This window comes from Bufo bufo, chromosome 2, assembly GCF_905171765.1.
Source record: "Bufo bufo chromosome 2, aBufBuf1.1, whole genome shotgun sequence".
NCBI classification, from domain to species: domain Eukaryota; kingdom Metazoa; phylum Chordata; class Amphibia; order Anura; family Bufonidae; genus Bufo; species Bufo bufo.
This window is the reverse complement of record NC_053390.1, coordinates 369242947-369259334: the sequence shown is the minus strand read 5'-3', so window position 1 is coordinate 369259334 and position 16388 is coordinate 369242947. Positions and strand designations below refer to the sequence as shown.

The 16388-nt window shown below is 41.2% G+C and overlaps 1 protein-coding gene across 1 annotated transcript; it reads right to left on the bottom strand.

Annotated features, from left to right (window-relative positions):
* Positions 1-445: 445 nt before the first annotated feature.
* On the bottom strand, positions 446-14087 carry TYRP1 (tyrosinase related protein 1). Its single transcript, XM_040420330.1, has 8 exons — positions 14021-14087; positions 12868-13281; positions 11198-11520; positions 2924-3128; positions 2651-2818; positions 2358-2537; positions 1999-2145; positions 446-950 (listed from the first exon to the last, which is right to left on the bottom strand). The coding sequence occupies exons 2-8, from the start codon at positions 13256-13258 to the stop codon at positions 760-762; spliced, it is 1605 nt and encodes a 534-aa protein (XP_040276264.1). The 5' UTR covers positions 13259-13281; positions 14021-14087; the 3' UTR covers positions 446-759.
* Between the last annotated feature and the right edge of the window lie 2301 nt (positions 14088-16388).

Genomic DNA, 16388 nt, shown 5'->3' with positions numbered 1-16388 from the left:
ATTGAAGTGCGATACCAAGCACATCTGCTATCAAATGGACAGCGCTGTGCTCGAGTAGCAGAGAGGCAGTCATGGTGCTACTGTGAGAGAGTTGGATCCCCAATCAGATAATGGGGACCTATCCAGAGGATAGATCAGTAAAAATCTCAGATAACCCCTATAGTAATGGAAATTAATACTGCATGGTGTAGTCTACACCTTTTGTGTAATCTATTATTGTACTGTCCCACAAGTCTATAGGTCAGCAAAATTACCTTGTAAAATAGAGCTCTAATGGAGGTAATAGTTGTACTTTGCTGCGTAATATACAAGACCTACGTGATGCTGCTCTAGTAAATACAGTCACTATCTATGAAGCTTTAGTCTGAGACTACTGTGTCAAACCCATACTCACTCTTCACATGGAAATTAATATCCACACACTAGAAATGTCAATTTTTTTTTATTATTCATAGTCAATTTATGTTTGGCCATTAAAGTTTATGAATAGCAGCTCAAAGGACTACAATGGTCACCATCCAAACTGTGGGTTCATGCAGTTTCATACAGTGATTAACATCTGTTCAAGATACAGTGTAATTACATTTTTGCTAGCAGCACAGATAGGCATTTCTGTGAAATTGAAGCCAACTGCATGTTGTAGTATTCGCAACAATTTGAAATAAGACTTTCCATTTTACAGTATACCAAAAGGCTTCTACATTACTGCTCGGCACTAGTCAAGGAAATCACTTAAACTGGTAGACCTTTTTAGATATTTCACACCGATTCTGTATTTTCTTTATCTTCAGCATAACGTGGATAGGATTCACCAAGGAGCGGCTGAAGTACATCACTCTTTCCGCTTCTGCGTCGAACAGCACATGTGACACCAGCAAAAATTATAGCCACAAGAAAAAGAGCTGCTATAACTGCTATGGTGACGATCTCTGTACTGCTTAGTGCCTGACCTAAAAGAGGTAATAGAAACAGTTAGAAACTGTTCTAACTAGCATATACATTTAGAGCAGTGCATCAAAACTCAATTTTAAGGAGCAGCAAATTCTTAAAAAGGAAACCTGTAAAGGAGCCAGTTGCAAGTGTCTCCCTATGGTGGTGATGCATGGAAGATGAATCACGTGAGCCATCAATACAAAGCACATACGTGATAGACCGTCTAAACTGCAGGCATGGCCAAACTGCGACTCTCCAGCTGTTGTAAAACTACAACTCCCACAATGCCCTGCTGCAGGCTGATATTCATAGGCAGTCTTAGCATGCTGGGAGTTAGTTTTGCAACAGCTGGAGAGCCTCAGGTTGGCCTGCTCTAAAGCAAAGCAAGGGACTGTTCGTAGTTTCCCCTCTAATAGGGGCCACCTCCCTTGAATTTCTATGGCCCTTTTCACACAAGTGAGTTTTCTGCACGGGTGCAATGCGTGATGTGAACACACAGCACCCACACTGAAACCGGACCCATTCATTCCAATGGGTCTGTGTACATGAGCTTTTTTTAATGCATCAGTTCTGCGTTGAGTGAAAAACGCAGCATGTTCTATATTCACACAGCCCATAGACGTGAATGGGGCTTTAGTGAAAAACGCATTGCATCCGGAAGTGCGGCTGCAATGAGTTTTTCACTGATCGTTGCTGAGAGGTTTGTAAACCTTCAGTTTCACACATGTGAAAAAAACAAAACGCATTGTACCCATGCAGAAAAAACTGAATGTAATTGCAGACAAAACTGCCTGAACTTGCTTGCAAAATGGAGTTTCCCTGAACTCAGCCGGACCTAATCCATTATGCTTGCGTGAAAGAAGCCTAAGCCAAGCAACCCCTTGAAGTATGTCAGCTCCAGTTTCCACTTTCATTAAAATATAGTTCTCCAATTACTATTGATGACCTATCCTTAATACCATAGACCTGTGGGCAGGTTTTCAACTTTTTTACCTCTACTCTAGAATATGAAATAGTGAAATTTGCTGTATAAAACTAGAAGTCTTTTCTAGCTCGGTTACTTACTAGGCCACTGGACATCATATGAATATCCCAGATTGTCTGTAGCCAAGTTAAACATTTCAATATTTGTCACTGGTGGCCAGAATGGAACCATGTTGTATTGCCGGTTATGACCAATTGGAGCATCTTCCAGTGGATACTGATTAATATCTAAAGGTTGGAGAGTAGAAGTACATGTTAAGCCATAAACAATTTAGTGCCAGTATTTGACATCTTTCATCAAGCTTTCCTGATCTCCGTGGATAAGAACCCATCCAGCCCATTAATGGAGCTGTAATAGTCAAGTCCATAAGCATGTTTGGGGAGAAAAATAAATAAAAACATATATGTTGATTGCTGTTTACTAAGGAAGAAGATCTTACCCACATTATGTCTCCTCAGCCATTCATCAAAAACTGCATCAGTAAAGGTATGCAGAAGCACAAAGATTGGATCATTTGGAGACAAGTGAGTTTGACCCCCTGTACCATTTAGGAACAGATGAGCTAGATTATGAAGACTTCTTACTGTGGGATTATATTGCCCGGAAGGTTCACTGTAACCTATAAAATAAAAAAAATTACACATCACAAGGAAAAGGGGGGTGCGCATGTTTAGCTCTCATACTCTGCATAGACCTCTATTAAACATATTGTTGAAGCGGTGCCTTCATTACCTTCAATGGAATTCCGAAAGCTTTCTGTAGAGTTTGAAAAGAATGGTGGAGTATCAAACAAATTGACCTCCAAGCAGAGAACTACATCTTCTGGTTCAGGAAGCCTCTGTACCATTGGACGAGCAATATTACCAGCAGGATTTCTTCTGATTGAGTTACCCACTGTATCTGTAATAAAGATAATTGCATGTGTCAAGCTAGCAAAAACCAGTCTCCATTATATGCATCCATGTGGTCAGGCAAGTCAGTTTACTTTCTCCAGCAAGTACTTACTGTTACAGATGGTGCCTAAGCTTTCATAATCCTCCACAAATTCACATACAACTTGCCAACGAGAGAACACAGAGTTGGGACTTAAGAGATTTTGATCAAAATTGCTTCTTGCACCGACAAGGTCATCTGTACAAATGTCACATTCATTTCCACCAATAGCAAAGTTCCAGTAAGGAAGTGCAAAAGAAGGATCCTGTAAAAGATTCTAAACATAAAAGATTGGTTATGCATGGAATACACTTAGGAATTGAAGTTAGAATAGCTAAACAGGCTAGTCAGATTTAAAAGCATAAACCTAGAAGTGAACCATAAAAAAGTAAAGGAATACACAGTAGTTGCCCTCACTGTACCACTAGCATACAGAAAATATTGCAGTCTAACAGTCTTGTAGAAATCCTGCATAGATCACAAGTGCTAACTTTGGGGGGGGGGGGGGGGGGGGTTGGGGTGGAAGGAAGAGCTTTATGTATAACAGTTTGTTTATTTTTAATATACAGTGTAGGGACTGGGATGTTAGACATTTTTTGTAATATACTTTATAGGAGAAAGGAATTTCTTTCTACTGGAAAACCATGTAAAGAGTTTTCTTCGCAAAGCTCTAAAAATTGTGGAGAACAAGTCTTCAGTCCTACTGAGCACTGAAGACACCTGTGTGTAACAGAGGCTTCAAGCCTGCCTCTTACTACTGCTGTCCGACTATGGACAAGTGGCCTAACTATCAATGTCCATAACCCTGCCTATCGGACTTATTATACACAGGAAACTTTAGTAATCAGTAACATGCTGAAGAGACTGACTAACACTCAGTTACAGCTTTAATAGAAAACACTATAAACCAATTACACTATATTAAAGGAATGCTCATTAGCCATCTCATGATGAATAGGTGCCACCAGATGGAGTGAAAAGTTTGTTCATGATTTAATGTAATCTTTTGTGCGGTCACTTAAATAATTGTTTGGCAACAGCAGATTGTGGCATCTAAACACTTTGCCGGCAAACAGTGATTCTATATGGGATAAGCAATGGCATTAGCGATCGCTCCTCCCTATACTCCCCATAATGTAAAGGCAGCAGTCACCTTCACTGATGAGCAGGCGCATGCAGGGAACACGTTCTCCCTGACAGTCATCTGCTAAGTCTAGAAGTGTATATGGGCCTTTATACCTCATCTCTGAAGGCTTCACTCCTGGCTTTGGCTGACAAAATAAAAACCCTGATGTGTGAACTGGGCCTAACTAGGGCTTCTGCAGATACTAGTTAGTAGAGGACATGGATGACACAGGTGCCAAAAATGTATTAAAAGCGAAAAAACTAAAAGCAAGCAAAATATTGTATACAGTGTAGTGGGAAGCTGAAAAAAATTCAAATGTGTAATAAGAAAAAAAATTTGGCCAGTTTTATTTTTATGGTTTCTCACGTCATAAAACTGACCCATGGCCTTATATTAACACATGCATACATTTAAATAGTTGTGTTTTAATACTTAAAAGTGGGGGGAGGGATTTTTTTTTTAAATATTTAAGACTGTCACCCTAAATTTCTATAATAAGCAATTCGATTGCAATAGTAATGCAGTGTATTTTAGAAGCAGAATTGCTATGTTCTTATGGAACCCTGCCAACTTTAGAGCTTCATAGGAACTTCAGACCTGCACTTCCCCCCCTAAACCTAAAAAAAAAAAAAAATATTAACTAACCCCACATATTTTAAAAGTTACATAAACACTAGAAATGGTAGCCCAACAAAATTTGGGTTGTCAAACTACCATGTGTGAAATTTAAATAAAATTCTCTATCTATATTTAAATAAAAAAACTTGTTCTTAAGACCTTTGAGGCTAGGTCATTAAAGGGGTTACCCGATTTCTCAAACCCCCCACATGTGCCAGGCTCCTCACAGGTAATATACTTACCCCGCACTGCCGCTGTTGCTTCTCCCAGTATACGGATGAAAACATCTGGGGGGGCGAGCCTCCCCCAGGTATTTTAATCTGTGTACAGGGAGAAGCAGCAGCGCTGGGTGTGGGGTAAATATATTGTGTGTTGAGAAATAGAATAATTCCTTGGAGTTAAAGGTGATGCATGTAAATAGAACTTTGAAAGTGTACACCATGCTAACAGTATGATGAAGTACTTGATATGCACACTACCCCCACCCTCTGCTATGTACAGTAGTGAACAAACTGCCAATCACCTGGAGTGTGGGGGCAGCAGCATGCATATCAAGTAGAGATGAGTAAAATTCCATAAATTCATTCATATTGATTGTCAAAAAAATTTGACCAGAATGAGTGCTCAGTTTCTCTGAAAAGTTGTACAGGGCACTCTGGGGTCTCCATGACTGCATCTAACAAAAGAGCCTTAGTAATGTCAATGTGACAGCAACATATATAGCGATGGGTAAAGGCATGGTAGCTGTGGTAACAAACAGCCCCAAAAAAAAAAAAAAAAAAAAAAAAAAAAAAAAAGTCAGATTATGCAAGTTCCTATAAAAATAAAAAATAGAAGTTGTCCAAAAACTTCCTTTGTGGTGGATGTCTGGCAGTGTTTTTTTTTTTATAAACCCCGATTAACTCCTGAAAGACCTCCATGTTAATGTCAGATGCCATGATCAGTGATAAACGCAGCATATGAGGGGTTCGATGATGGGTGGCAGCACAATCGCCATTCCTAGTCATTGCACCCACCACATACAATGGAATGCAGCTGAAGCAAATTTGATAACTTCACTCATCTATAGTGACCACCAATATCCTTTTTATGGCGGTCGCTAACAGGTCATAGGCTAGGCCCCTGCCTTTTTACAGTGGCCTAGTCTAAGCGCTGCATGGGTCTCCTGTGCAGCAGAGGGTGGAGCTTGGATTTCATGAAAACTGAGCTCCTGCTTTAACAGCCCGGATCGGCAGAAGCACTAATCCTGGCCACTTAACCCCTTAGGTCAATAGCGACTACAGCATCAAAGTAGTTTAGAGAGAGGGGCTCCCTCTTTCTGGCATTGGCACCGCTGCAAGTTATATTACAAGGTGCCGGTGTCTGAGTATAGCAGCCTAATGAAAGACCTGCAAGATGTCTTGCAGATACTAGTTAGGGTCCATTCACACGACTGTAAGGGCTCCGCGCCTATATTGCAGACTGTGTACACTGCTGCGGATGCAAACCCATTGACTTGAATGGGTCTGATCTGCAGAATACGGCAAAAGATAGGACAAGTCCTATCTTTTGCAGAGGCATGGATCAGAAGCCCACAAAAACACTCAAGCACTTCCATGGACCTTTGGGTCCATGCTTCCACACTGCAAAATATAGGACATTCCTATCTTTTACTGTATTTCAAGTCAATGGGTCAGCACTGAAATACAGGATGCACTGGCATCAGCCATGTGTATTGTGGACCGCTATTTGCAGTCCACAGTATGGGCACGGCGACCATATGGTCATGTAAACGAGCCCTTAGGCTGTTATACTGCCTAGCACACATCCTCTGACATCAGAGCTGTGGCCAATTGCAAGGCATTAAGCGCAAGTCTGACTCCTCTTCCCTTTAGGGCTCACACGCATTTTGCAGCTCGGGAGTGGACCCATTCACTTAAAATGGGGCCACAAAAGATGGGGATAGCACTCTGGTGTCCACATCCGTTTCTCCATTCTGTGGCCTCGCAAATATTTTGCAGACAATAGGCATTTCTATAAAAGGCCATCCGTTCCGCAAATTGCGGAAGGCACACGAGCAGCATCCTTTTTTTGCGGACCGCAAAACAGCACGGTCATGTGAACAAGCCCTTATTCCGATATGTAAAATGGTGGACGCCATTTTAAACTGATTTGTGTAGGAAAAATCCCAAGAACTTTGCATTTGCTAAAAAGTTCTGGAGAAATTCTAAATTAATGTAAATTGATCCACTCATCTCTAATATCAAGTGCCTCAGACCATCTGTCAGTGTGCTGTACACTTTCAAAGCAAAGCTCAATAACATGGCTTCATCTTAACACTCCAGTGACTGATATTTTCTTAAAGTTAACTTGCAAAACTATGTTATCAATATACAAGTTAATTTCATTGAGAAGGGCATCATTCCTGGTCACTTCCAAATCCTATACTGTCCATCCCTCAAATCAGAAAGCCCAAGCTAACACAGGCAGATCTTTTTATCCCAATTAATAAACTTACATTATGGTCTGGGAACCAACATGTTACAGGGTTGTGCCAATATAAATGTATCCTGCCCAGATATATCACTTTCCTCCTATACCATTTATCAAAACTGCCTTATTCTAAAGTTATTAGAATAGCATTGCACCCCGTAGCAAACTAGTTTTAAAGTAATTTGCTGTTGCGGACATCCTGTAGTGAAGTCTGGTGATATAGGATACACATGTTCCTTCCCTTCAATAACCACACCACTATGTGCAGTGTCTGTTGACAATACACAGACATGAGGGTGAATTTCTCTTTGAAGCACTCCCAAAGATTTTTATTTTCTGAAAGGTGCATGATGTTAGTAGTGAAGGTAATCTTGCCAGCGACTGTATTTGTTAGTTATAACTTGCCTTCTGATCCTTAGCTGTGTCATGTGACCAGCACTCTGATCGCCAACTGACATTCCTATAAGGGCTCGTATAAGGCCTACTACGTATACTCTGCAAAAGACAGTTTAATCATGGTGTTGAGGCGGCTAGGAACTGACCCTTTTCTACTTATCCCCTGGCAATGCAGAGTTCAGACAGCCAACCTAACCTTCTCCTGTTAGCACATACATTCTATTGAACCACCTCCCATTTGCCCATACTCTAGTAAATCACCTCAGGTTCGCACATACATTTTGTTAGGGGGTCAGCGTGACTTCAGGACATGTGCAGTATTACAATTGGCACGGTGTGCTGTCCACCAGAACAGATACTACATAGTGAGGCATGGACCTGATCTCCCCTCAGATACCACCTACCTGTGTATGAATTTTGTGCAAGTACTTAGGCCCATCCCCCAGCACAGCAAGGAGTTAAAGGGTTTCTGTCACCTGAAAAATGGGTATTAAGCTGGCTGACATTAGCACATCACTAATGTCAGCTGAAATGACTATTAGTGCCATCGCACTGCCTAAAGCCTTTGAAAAAAGCAAACTTATAATTTGCTAGTTAGCCTCTAAGGAGAGGGGGGGCCTTGAACCTGCTCCTAGAGGCTCAGTTTGCCCACCTTTTCACTGAATGGCACAAGACTTACACTGCAGCCTGCACCCACTGCAGATACGGCTGGCACAAGGAGAGCAGCGCTGCCCTGGCCCTGTCAATCAAGAGAATGCTGTGAAAAAGGTGGGCAAATGGAGCCTCTAGGAGCAGGTTCAACTCCCACCCCCTCCCAGAGGCTAATTAGCAAATTATAAAAGTTTGTTTCTCAATAAAGGCTTTGGGCAGTGAGATGGCACTAATCGTTATGTCAGGCAGATTAATACCCATTTTTCAGGTGACAAACCCTATAAAAAAAAAAAATTCCAACTCCTATAGTGCCCCCCAAAATGCCTGGGCACCTTACCTACCTCATTCCCCAGCACCTGCATTGCTCCTGATGCCCGCACAGCCACCACTGCCTCCCTCCTGTCACGCAGATCAAAACATCCAGCAACATGGGGGCAGTCAATAGCAGGACAATCTTTTATTGATACTATTTTGGAGTGACTGATCAGATTTTATTAAATTAGTGATGAAAAAAAATGGTGCTGTAGCAAAGGGATTAAGAGGTGGAGGATGGGCTATGTCAGGTTTTAGCACAGTGGACAGACAGGAGTAGGTGTGTATGCGTGCTCCTGCCCTGCACTTGCTCAGCTGTGCTCGCATACATATGGCGCCCAACATATCCTAACGGTTTTAGGTCATTTACACATGCCTTTATTGGCAAATGGGGGTGTGGCAGGGGAGGAGCCAGGACAGTAGGTGGGATTCCCCCCCCCCCCCAATTAAAATTCTTGCCATGGGGCCCAGTGATTTCTATGTACGGCTATAGCAATATACAGAGAAACTGGCTTCCTGTCCACACACAAGATGCAGTGTTATTTGGAAAGTCAGTGTTGGTCACATGACAGCTGAGGAATGGAAGGGAGGTGATAACTCAAATACAGTCACTGGTAAGATTACCTTCAGTACAGTTTACATCATGTACCTTTCTACCAGGTCAGGGTCTTAAACATTCTTTTTTTAGGAATGCATCTTTAACAAATGGACATTTGTACAAGTTGCATCTGTTATAAATCCAGTTACAAAGAGCATGTTGAATAAGTGGAGGTAGAAAATTAACACAGCGGCCATCATAAAATGAAAGTGCCCCAAATTTCACACGTGTGGCGATATCAAGCACACAAAATTTGGGGTGTGTTCTTCAATCAAGATGGCCTCTCCATGATCAAATGAATGCGGCGAGTACGCACAGTTTTTACTGCCATTTCAGGAAAAATGGATTCAGTACCACAAAAAAAAAGTTACTAATCAAATTTATGATATGCAAAACAAATTACACTTTGTTTCACTCAACACATCTCACTGCCCTAAGGCATGATGGGACAGCAGTCACATGACAAACCAGGATTCAAACTGAGGGGTTTAAGTGAAAATTAGGTAAATTTAAAATGAAAAATTCCAAGAGGAGAAATGGGAGCTAGGGTACTTGATAAAAATAAACGAGTGAAAAGTAGTTTATTCTTTATTGCACGACCCCTTAAAAGACTGGATCTCTTCATTAAAAGCATCTACCTAGTGTTAAGATTAAAGCAAACCTGTCAGGTAATTACTTCTTCCCCATGTGAGTAACATGATAAAGGCTTCGAAGCAAAGCTCTGAGTTTATATGATCTGGAGCAGCATTTTTTCAGAAAAATAAATCCTGACAGGATCCCTAGAAGAAACAGAGTCCCAATTACCCAATCCACACAAGAAGATTGACAGTCTTCTCTGTATACACACACACACACACACACACTAAGGCCTCTTTCACACGGGCGGTGCGGTAAAAGGCGCGATTTTTACACACAAGTGCAAAACATTGTAATGTGTTTTGCACTCGCGTGAGAAAAATCGTGCATGTTTGGTACCCAAACCTGAACTTAACAGAAGTTCAGGCTTGGGATCGGTGTTCTGTAGATTGCCAATTTTCCCTTTATAACCATGTTATAAGGGGAAATACATTCTGAATACAGAATGCATAGTAAAATAGCGCTGGAGGGGTTAAAAAAAAAATAATTTGATCGCGGAGCCGGCATCTCCTTCTGTCTTCATCTTAGCTGTGTGGAGGAACAGGACCTGTGGTGACATCACTCCGGTCACCACATGATCTTTTACCATGGTGATGGACCATGTGATGACCGGAGTGACGTCACCACAGGTCCTCTTGCTCCATACAGCTAAGATGAAGACAGGAGATGCCGGCTCCGCAAGCAAGTGGATTAAGGGGAGTTAAATTTTTTATTTTTTTAACCCCCTCCAGCGCTATTTTACTATTCATTCTGTATTCAGAATGCTATTATTTTCCCTTATAACCATGTCATAAGGGAAAATAATAATGATCGGTTCTCCATCCCGATAGTCTCCTAGCAACCGTGCGTGAAAAATCACACCGCATGCGCACTTGCGATTTTCACACAACCCCATTCACTTCTATGGGGCCTGCGTTGCGTGAAAAACAGATTATAGAGCATGCTGCGATTTTCACGCAACGCACAAGTGATGTGTGAAAATCACCGCTCATGTGAACAGCCCCATAGAAATGAATGGGTCGGGATTCAGTGCGGGTGCAATGCGTTCAACTCACGCATCGCATCCGCACTGAATACTCGCTCATGTGAAAGGGGCCTAATACATGAAGAGCCATCAAGGATTGTGTGGGCAGGGTAATCACAACTGTCTCAGGAATAGAAGTGTTAAAGGATTATTCTGGGCTTACCAATCCTCAGAATAAGTCATTAATATCTAACTGATGCAATTCTGACTGCGGGCACCTCTGATGATCATCTATTTAAAGAAGCTGCAGAGCTTTTGTGAGCTCCAACATTTCAAGCACAGCGCCATAGATTTTATACTGGCAGTGCATGGTATTACAGCCCCGACCTATTCATTTGAATGGGTCTGTGCTGCACTTACACCATGTGACCAATGAGATTGACATGTCCTAGAGAAAAAATAAAAATTGAGCATTGCAGCCCAATTAGACATTCATCAGGATAAGTCATCAATATTTTACTCAAAGAACCCCTTTAATTATACATAAGGTTAACAAACAAAAAAAATCCATACCTGTATGTCCCTTTCCAGTTGCATCAAATGGTATCTGTGCCAGGTAAGGAAAGCAGGACCCTCATGAGAAAAGTCTATGCCACCGGCACTCCCCTGGCCTGCGCCAAGAAATGTTTTGCTAACACTGTAGTAATGGGTCCAAACAAAGAAATCATAAATTGAAATATTTTGAAAGTTAGTAGTGTTGCTCTCTTGGTCAATGAGCTCATTGTAATGGCGTGTTGCAATGACGTAGTCTGGGTGTACAGTGTCTTTTGCAAGATCAAGTGCACCAATAAATCGCCTCCTCTCTTCAGCACGCAAAGCCAACACATTTCTTCTCACTACAAGAAAACAAGTCATGCTTTTTATTCATACCCAGATGGAAAAAAAATAAAATAAAAATGTAAACCCAATTTAAAAAGACTAATGAATAAGCTACACTGAAGGGTTCTTAAACTACCATTGTCACTTATTTATTAGGGTGCCCTCCGCAACAAAATCCGCAGGGGCAGATCTTACAAAGCTGTGGATTTTGTTGCAGATTTTTCCACAATGGAACAGGATGGATATTTTCTTTGTGAATTATGTTGCAGATTACATCTCTATTAAAATGGAGATATTCAGCTACATGAAATCCGCTATTTACACTCTGGAATATTCTGCAGCAGAACAGAACACAGGTATTGACACTATCCCCATAGGCTTACAGGGGATGTATTTATGTAGCCTTTTCCACAATGACATCCACCACATCACATCAGGGTGCAGCCACACGGAGCTTCCGTGCTGTGGTTCGGAGGCTGCCAAGTACCATATGAACCACAGAAGCAGCCATATTATCTAAGTAGAAACACATTGTTTAGTTGGTCTTCATGGATGCATAGTTTTGCAGATTACTATGTGGCCATTAACAATGAAGATCAAACAAACACGGTTTTAATTAGTTAATATACCTCTGTGGCTCATATGGCGTGGATGCATCCTTAGTGACCATTTTTATGTAAAATATAAAACAGTCTACAAAGTCACATTGGCATTGCACATAAAATGAGCACACAGTATGAAACAGCATATTCATTACTATGACTAAAGAGCACTTCAGGTTAAAAGGACCATCCAAGATTTTCCTGCACACGTTTTACATTAAAAAAAATTAAACACAATTTAGGCAAAAAAAAAAAAAAACAAAGGCACCAGATCCGTCCTGACTTACATTGAAAGTCAATGGGGAACGGATCAGTTTTCAATGGCACCATATTGTGTCAGTGAAAAACAGATCCATCCCCGTTGACTTACATTGTAAGTCAGGACGGATCAGTTTGGCTCCGCATCGTCAGGCAGTTACCAAAACGCTGCAAGCTGCGTTTTAGCGACAGTCTAATTAAAGCAAAAGGAGACCAAAACGCAGCCAAATTAATGCATTCTGAACAGATTCTTTCAGAATGCATTGGGGCTAAACTGAGCCCTGAAACTGATCCCACAGGCGGACCCAGAAACGGCAGTGTGAACGTAGCCTTAGCATTAAGACTTTACATTTGGTTTAGTGGTCAGTGGACTATGTAGCAATGATTTTTCCTAACTTTCCTCTACATTTTTGGATGAGGTCCTGTATGACCAATGTAAACAAGCATGAAGTCTGTAGCCTAATGAAAAAAAAACTGTCCTATCCTCAAAAAAAGAATTCTTACCTGCTACAAGTTGCTGGTCACAGTTATCCCCTGTCCATCCAGGTCTGCAGCTGCCACAGTTATAACCATAGAATCGACCATTACATATACATGTCCTGTTAAAAAAACGGATGGGCCATTGTTCCCGGTCATCTGTTCCATCCAGCTGATACTGAGGTCCATGAGGCCTGGAGTCCACACTAATAGGACCACACAGGCCTCGACCTACAGTAAAGCCACACTGGTCACTTGCATCTGGAGACAATTGAGGAAATACACCTGGGCAGCACTCGCCACTGAGTAAGGCCTCTGGAGTGGCACATTGTCGAGGAAACTGTGCAGTTACCAGGTCATGGAAGAGTGTGAAGACCAATACCACCGAGCAGAAACGCCAAGCTTCATAGAACGTCATAGTTGTGTTCTGGACAGTCACAGCTGAAAGAAGAGGAGGTATGAGTACAACAAAGCTGGTGTGGTCACAGCCAAAACTTTTAAAGCCTATAATAAAATTCAGCCTCATAAGGAGTAAAAACAGAACCTCCCAGCTTTGATGCCAGACTCCTCCTTCAGTGAAGCCTACATGATAGCAAGATTAGCAGGCAGCATGATGAATGTCTTATGTAACTTCTGCAGACATAGGTCAAAATGCCAGTAGACCTTTGAGCAACAATTATTAGAAGTCAAATATACTGTAACTAGTCATGGTCTTTGGGAATAAGATCCGGAACATACTGATGAAAGGCAATATTTTTCACAAGATTGATTAAAGGTAAATAGGAATAGATTAAAAGTTTTAGTTTACATATCTTGACTAAGGGACTCAGTGATTCAGTAATGTTCTTTCATCTATAAAACTACTGTTTCACACTCAAAATAATTAGCAAAGTTATTAAACACCCAGACAAGTTCTGACACCTTACTGGAGAGCATTCCTACTTAAGAGACTTTCCAGTGACAGACTGGGAGGGACACTATGATTTTGAGTCCCACTTTGTTCTGGTTAAGCTTAGTATTTTAGACCTCTCAGAAACTGAGCATTTATCCAGACAATTGCTCGCTTACATTTCATTTTCTGCTAATCAATGATAAAACAAAAAACCTAATATATCCAAAGCACAATACAAGTGACAGCTAGCCTATAACGTATTCCCTCACATTGAGTAAATAACAGTACCTGCTACAGTCTGAACCAGGTTTCCAGCAATCAAGTTTCCAGCCTTTAGTTTGTTTGACCCTCCATCCCTCTGATGCAGTCAAGCGTTTCCCAGCCCACCCTAATCCTTTTATACCAGTGTACTTCATCCAGCACATGACCACTTTCATGCTGATTGCCTTGTGACTATAAAAAGGTCCCAGCGTGGGTCAACTTTCTTGGAATAACCTGACCATGCAATTATAAAACTTAAAGAGGCTTTGATTCAGTGTCAGATCTTCTTCCCCTATTTATTAGTCATCAGTTCACCCACCCTTCCAGGACATCTGAAGAAAAGGGCAATTGTCTATTGTGCTAGAGCTACATGATAAGCTCATCACAGGGAGAAGATACTTAAACCCCATGTTGGAGCTGCTGAATTCAAGCACAAACCGCTACTAACTTACCTTGGCCACTGAGAGACAGAAGCTCAGGTCTCCACATGCTGATATTTATTCAATCAGGAATTGATTAGCCAAATGAAACGCCCACTTTGTCTAATGAAATAATTACCAAAACCATGTCTACACATAGGGCGGATTCCATGCAGATTTTCAGTGCAGAAAAACTGCAGCCTAAGGGCTCATTCAGACCGCCGTATGAATGAGTCCGCATCCGTTCCGCACACCGTGTGCTGTCCACATCCGTGGTTCTGTGCCTCCGTGGAGAAGATAGAGCTTGCCCTATTCTTGTCCGCAATTGCGGACAAGAATATGCATTTTCTATTATGGTTGTGTCCAAGTGTGGTCCGCAAATTGCAGAACGCACACATCCAGTATCTGTGTTTTGCGGATCCACAAAGCACTACGACCGTCTGAATGGGCCCTAAAGCTACATGCACACGACCCTGCCGTGTTTAGTGATCTGTATCTTGTCTATTGAAGGCCGAATGCAGAACGCACACGGCCTGTATCCATGTTTTGCGGATCCGCGATTTGCAGATTGCAAAAGACGATACGGCCGTGTGCATGAGGGCTTAGGATTTGTTAACACATCATTTTTTGCTGGTGTTTTTCTATACGTTTGCTTTTTTTTTGCCATTTTTTGCTGTAAAAACACTAGTTCCAGGTGTTACCTGAAAGTCTACAGAAAGCATTTTTTGGTACTGGCTTTTTTGTTCTTCCAGTTTTTTTGTGTTTTTCTTGCATTTCAATATATTTTGACAACACCTTCTCTTCAAGGAAAAGCACCACGTAGAAAATGCTAGTGTACAAACAACTTGGGGTTCTTTTATTAACCCCTTCCAGCAAAAAACAGTTTTTGACCAAATCTGTGTCACTTTTAGGGATGAGCAAATCGACTTCGGATGAAACATCCGAAGTTGATTCGCATAATACCTCATTTGAATACTTTTACTTAGGCTACATGCACACGACCGTATGTGTTTTGCGGTCCAAAATGGATGACGTTCCGTATGGCATCCGTTTTTTTCGCGGATCCATTGTAATATTGCCTATCCTTGTCCGCAAACAAGAATAAAATAGGACATGCACAATTTTTTTTGCGGGGCAACGGAATGGACATACTGATGCGGACAGCACACGGTGTGCCGGTGTCATCCGGCAAAACGGATCCGGCATTTATTTTTTTCACCTTTTTTCCGGTCTGCTCATGTGCAGATCGGAAGGATGGATAAAAATGGAGATAAAACCGTAGCATGCTGCGGCGGTTTTATCTTTTGCCTGATCAGTCAAAATGACTGAACTGAAGACATCCTTATGCATCCTGAATGGATTACTCTCCATTCAGAATGCATGGGGATATGCCTGATCAGTTCTTTTCCGGTATAGAGCCCTTTTGACGGAACTCAGTGCCGGAAAAGAAAAACGCTAGTGTAGTGAGTACCCTTAGTGAACATAAATGTCAATCTAACTAATGCATGTTGTGGTCCCCTTGGGGGCCTAAAAAAAGTTTTTTTAAAAAAAGTTTTTTAAAAATATAAAAAAATAAAAAATTCAAACCACCCCCCTTTCCCCAAAATTCAAAGTAAAAAAAAAAATACTAAAAATGAACATCATAGGCACTGCCACCTCTAGGAATGCCTGTACTATTAAAATATAATATATATATATATATTATAATAATATAATACTATTAATATGTTTATTCCATATGCAGAATGGCATAACAGAAAAAAATAATTCTAAATGGTTCGGTTTTGACAATTTTTTTACTTCACCTCCCTCAAATAAAATGTAACAAAAAGTGATACACACCCCAAAATTGTATGAATAAAATTATAAATCGTATCTTGCAAAAAATAAGCGTGTTGCAGTACGACAACATAGACTATCATTACAATAAATGTTGCGCGACACATGTCCCTGTGTAGTCCTAGTCTTAGGGCTCA

Bases quoted from the DNA above. Each gene is read 5' to 3' on its own strand.
- TYRP1 (XM_040420330.1), bottom strand. From the start codon at position 13,258: ATGACGTTCTATGAAGCTTGGCGTTTCTGCTCGGTGGTATTGGTCTTC. The intron at 11,521-12,867 runs GTAAGAATTCTT...GTTTTCTTGTAG, and splicing joins TGACCAGCAACTTGTAGCAG to TGAGAAGAAATGTGTTGGCT. The intron at 3,129-11,197 runs GTATGGATTTTT...TTTTATGTTTAG, and splicing joins AACTGGAAAGGGACATACAG to AATCTTTTACAGGATCCTTC.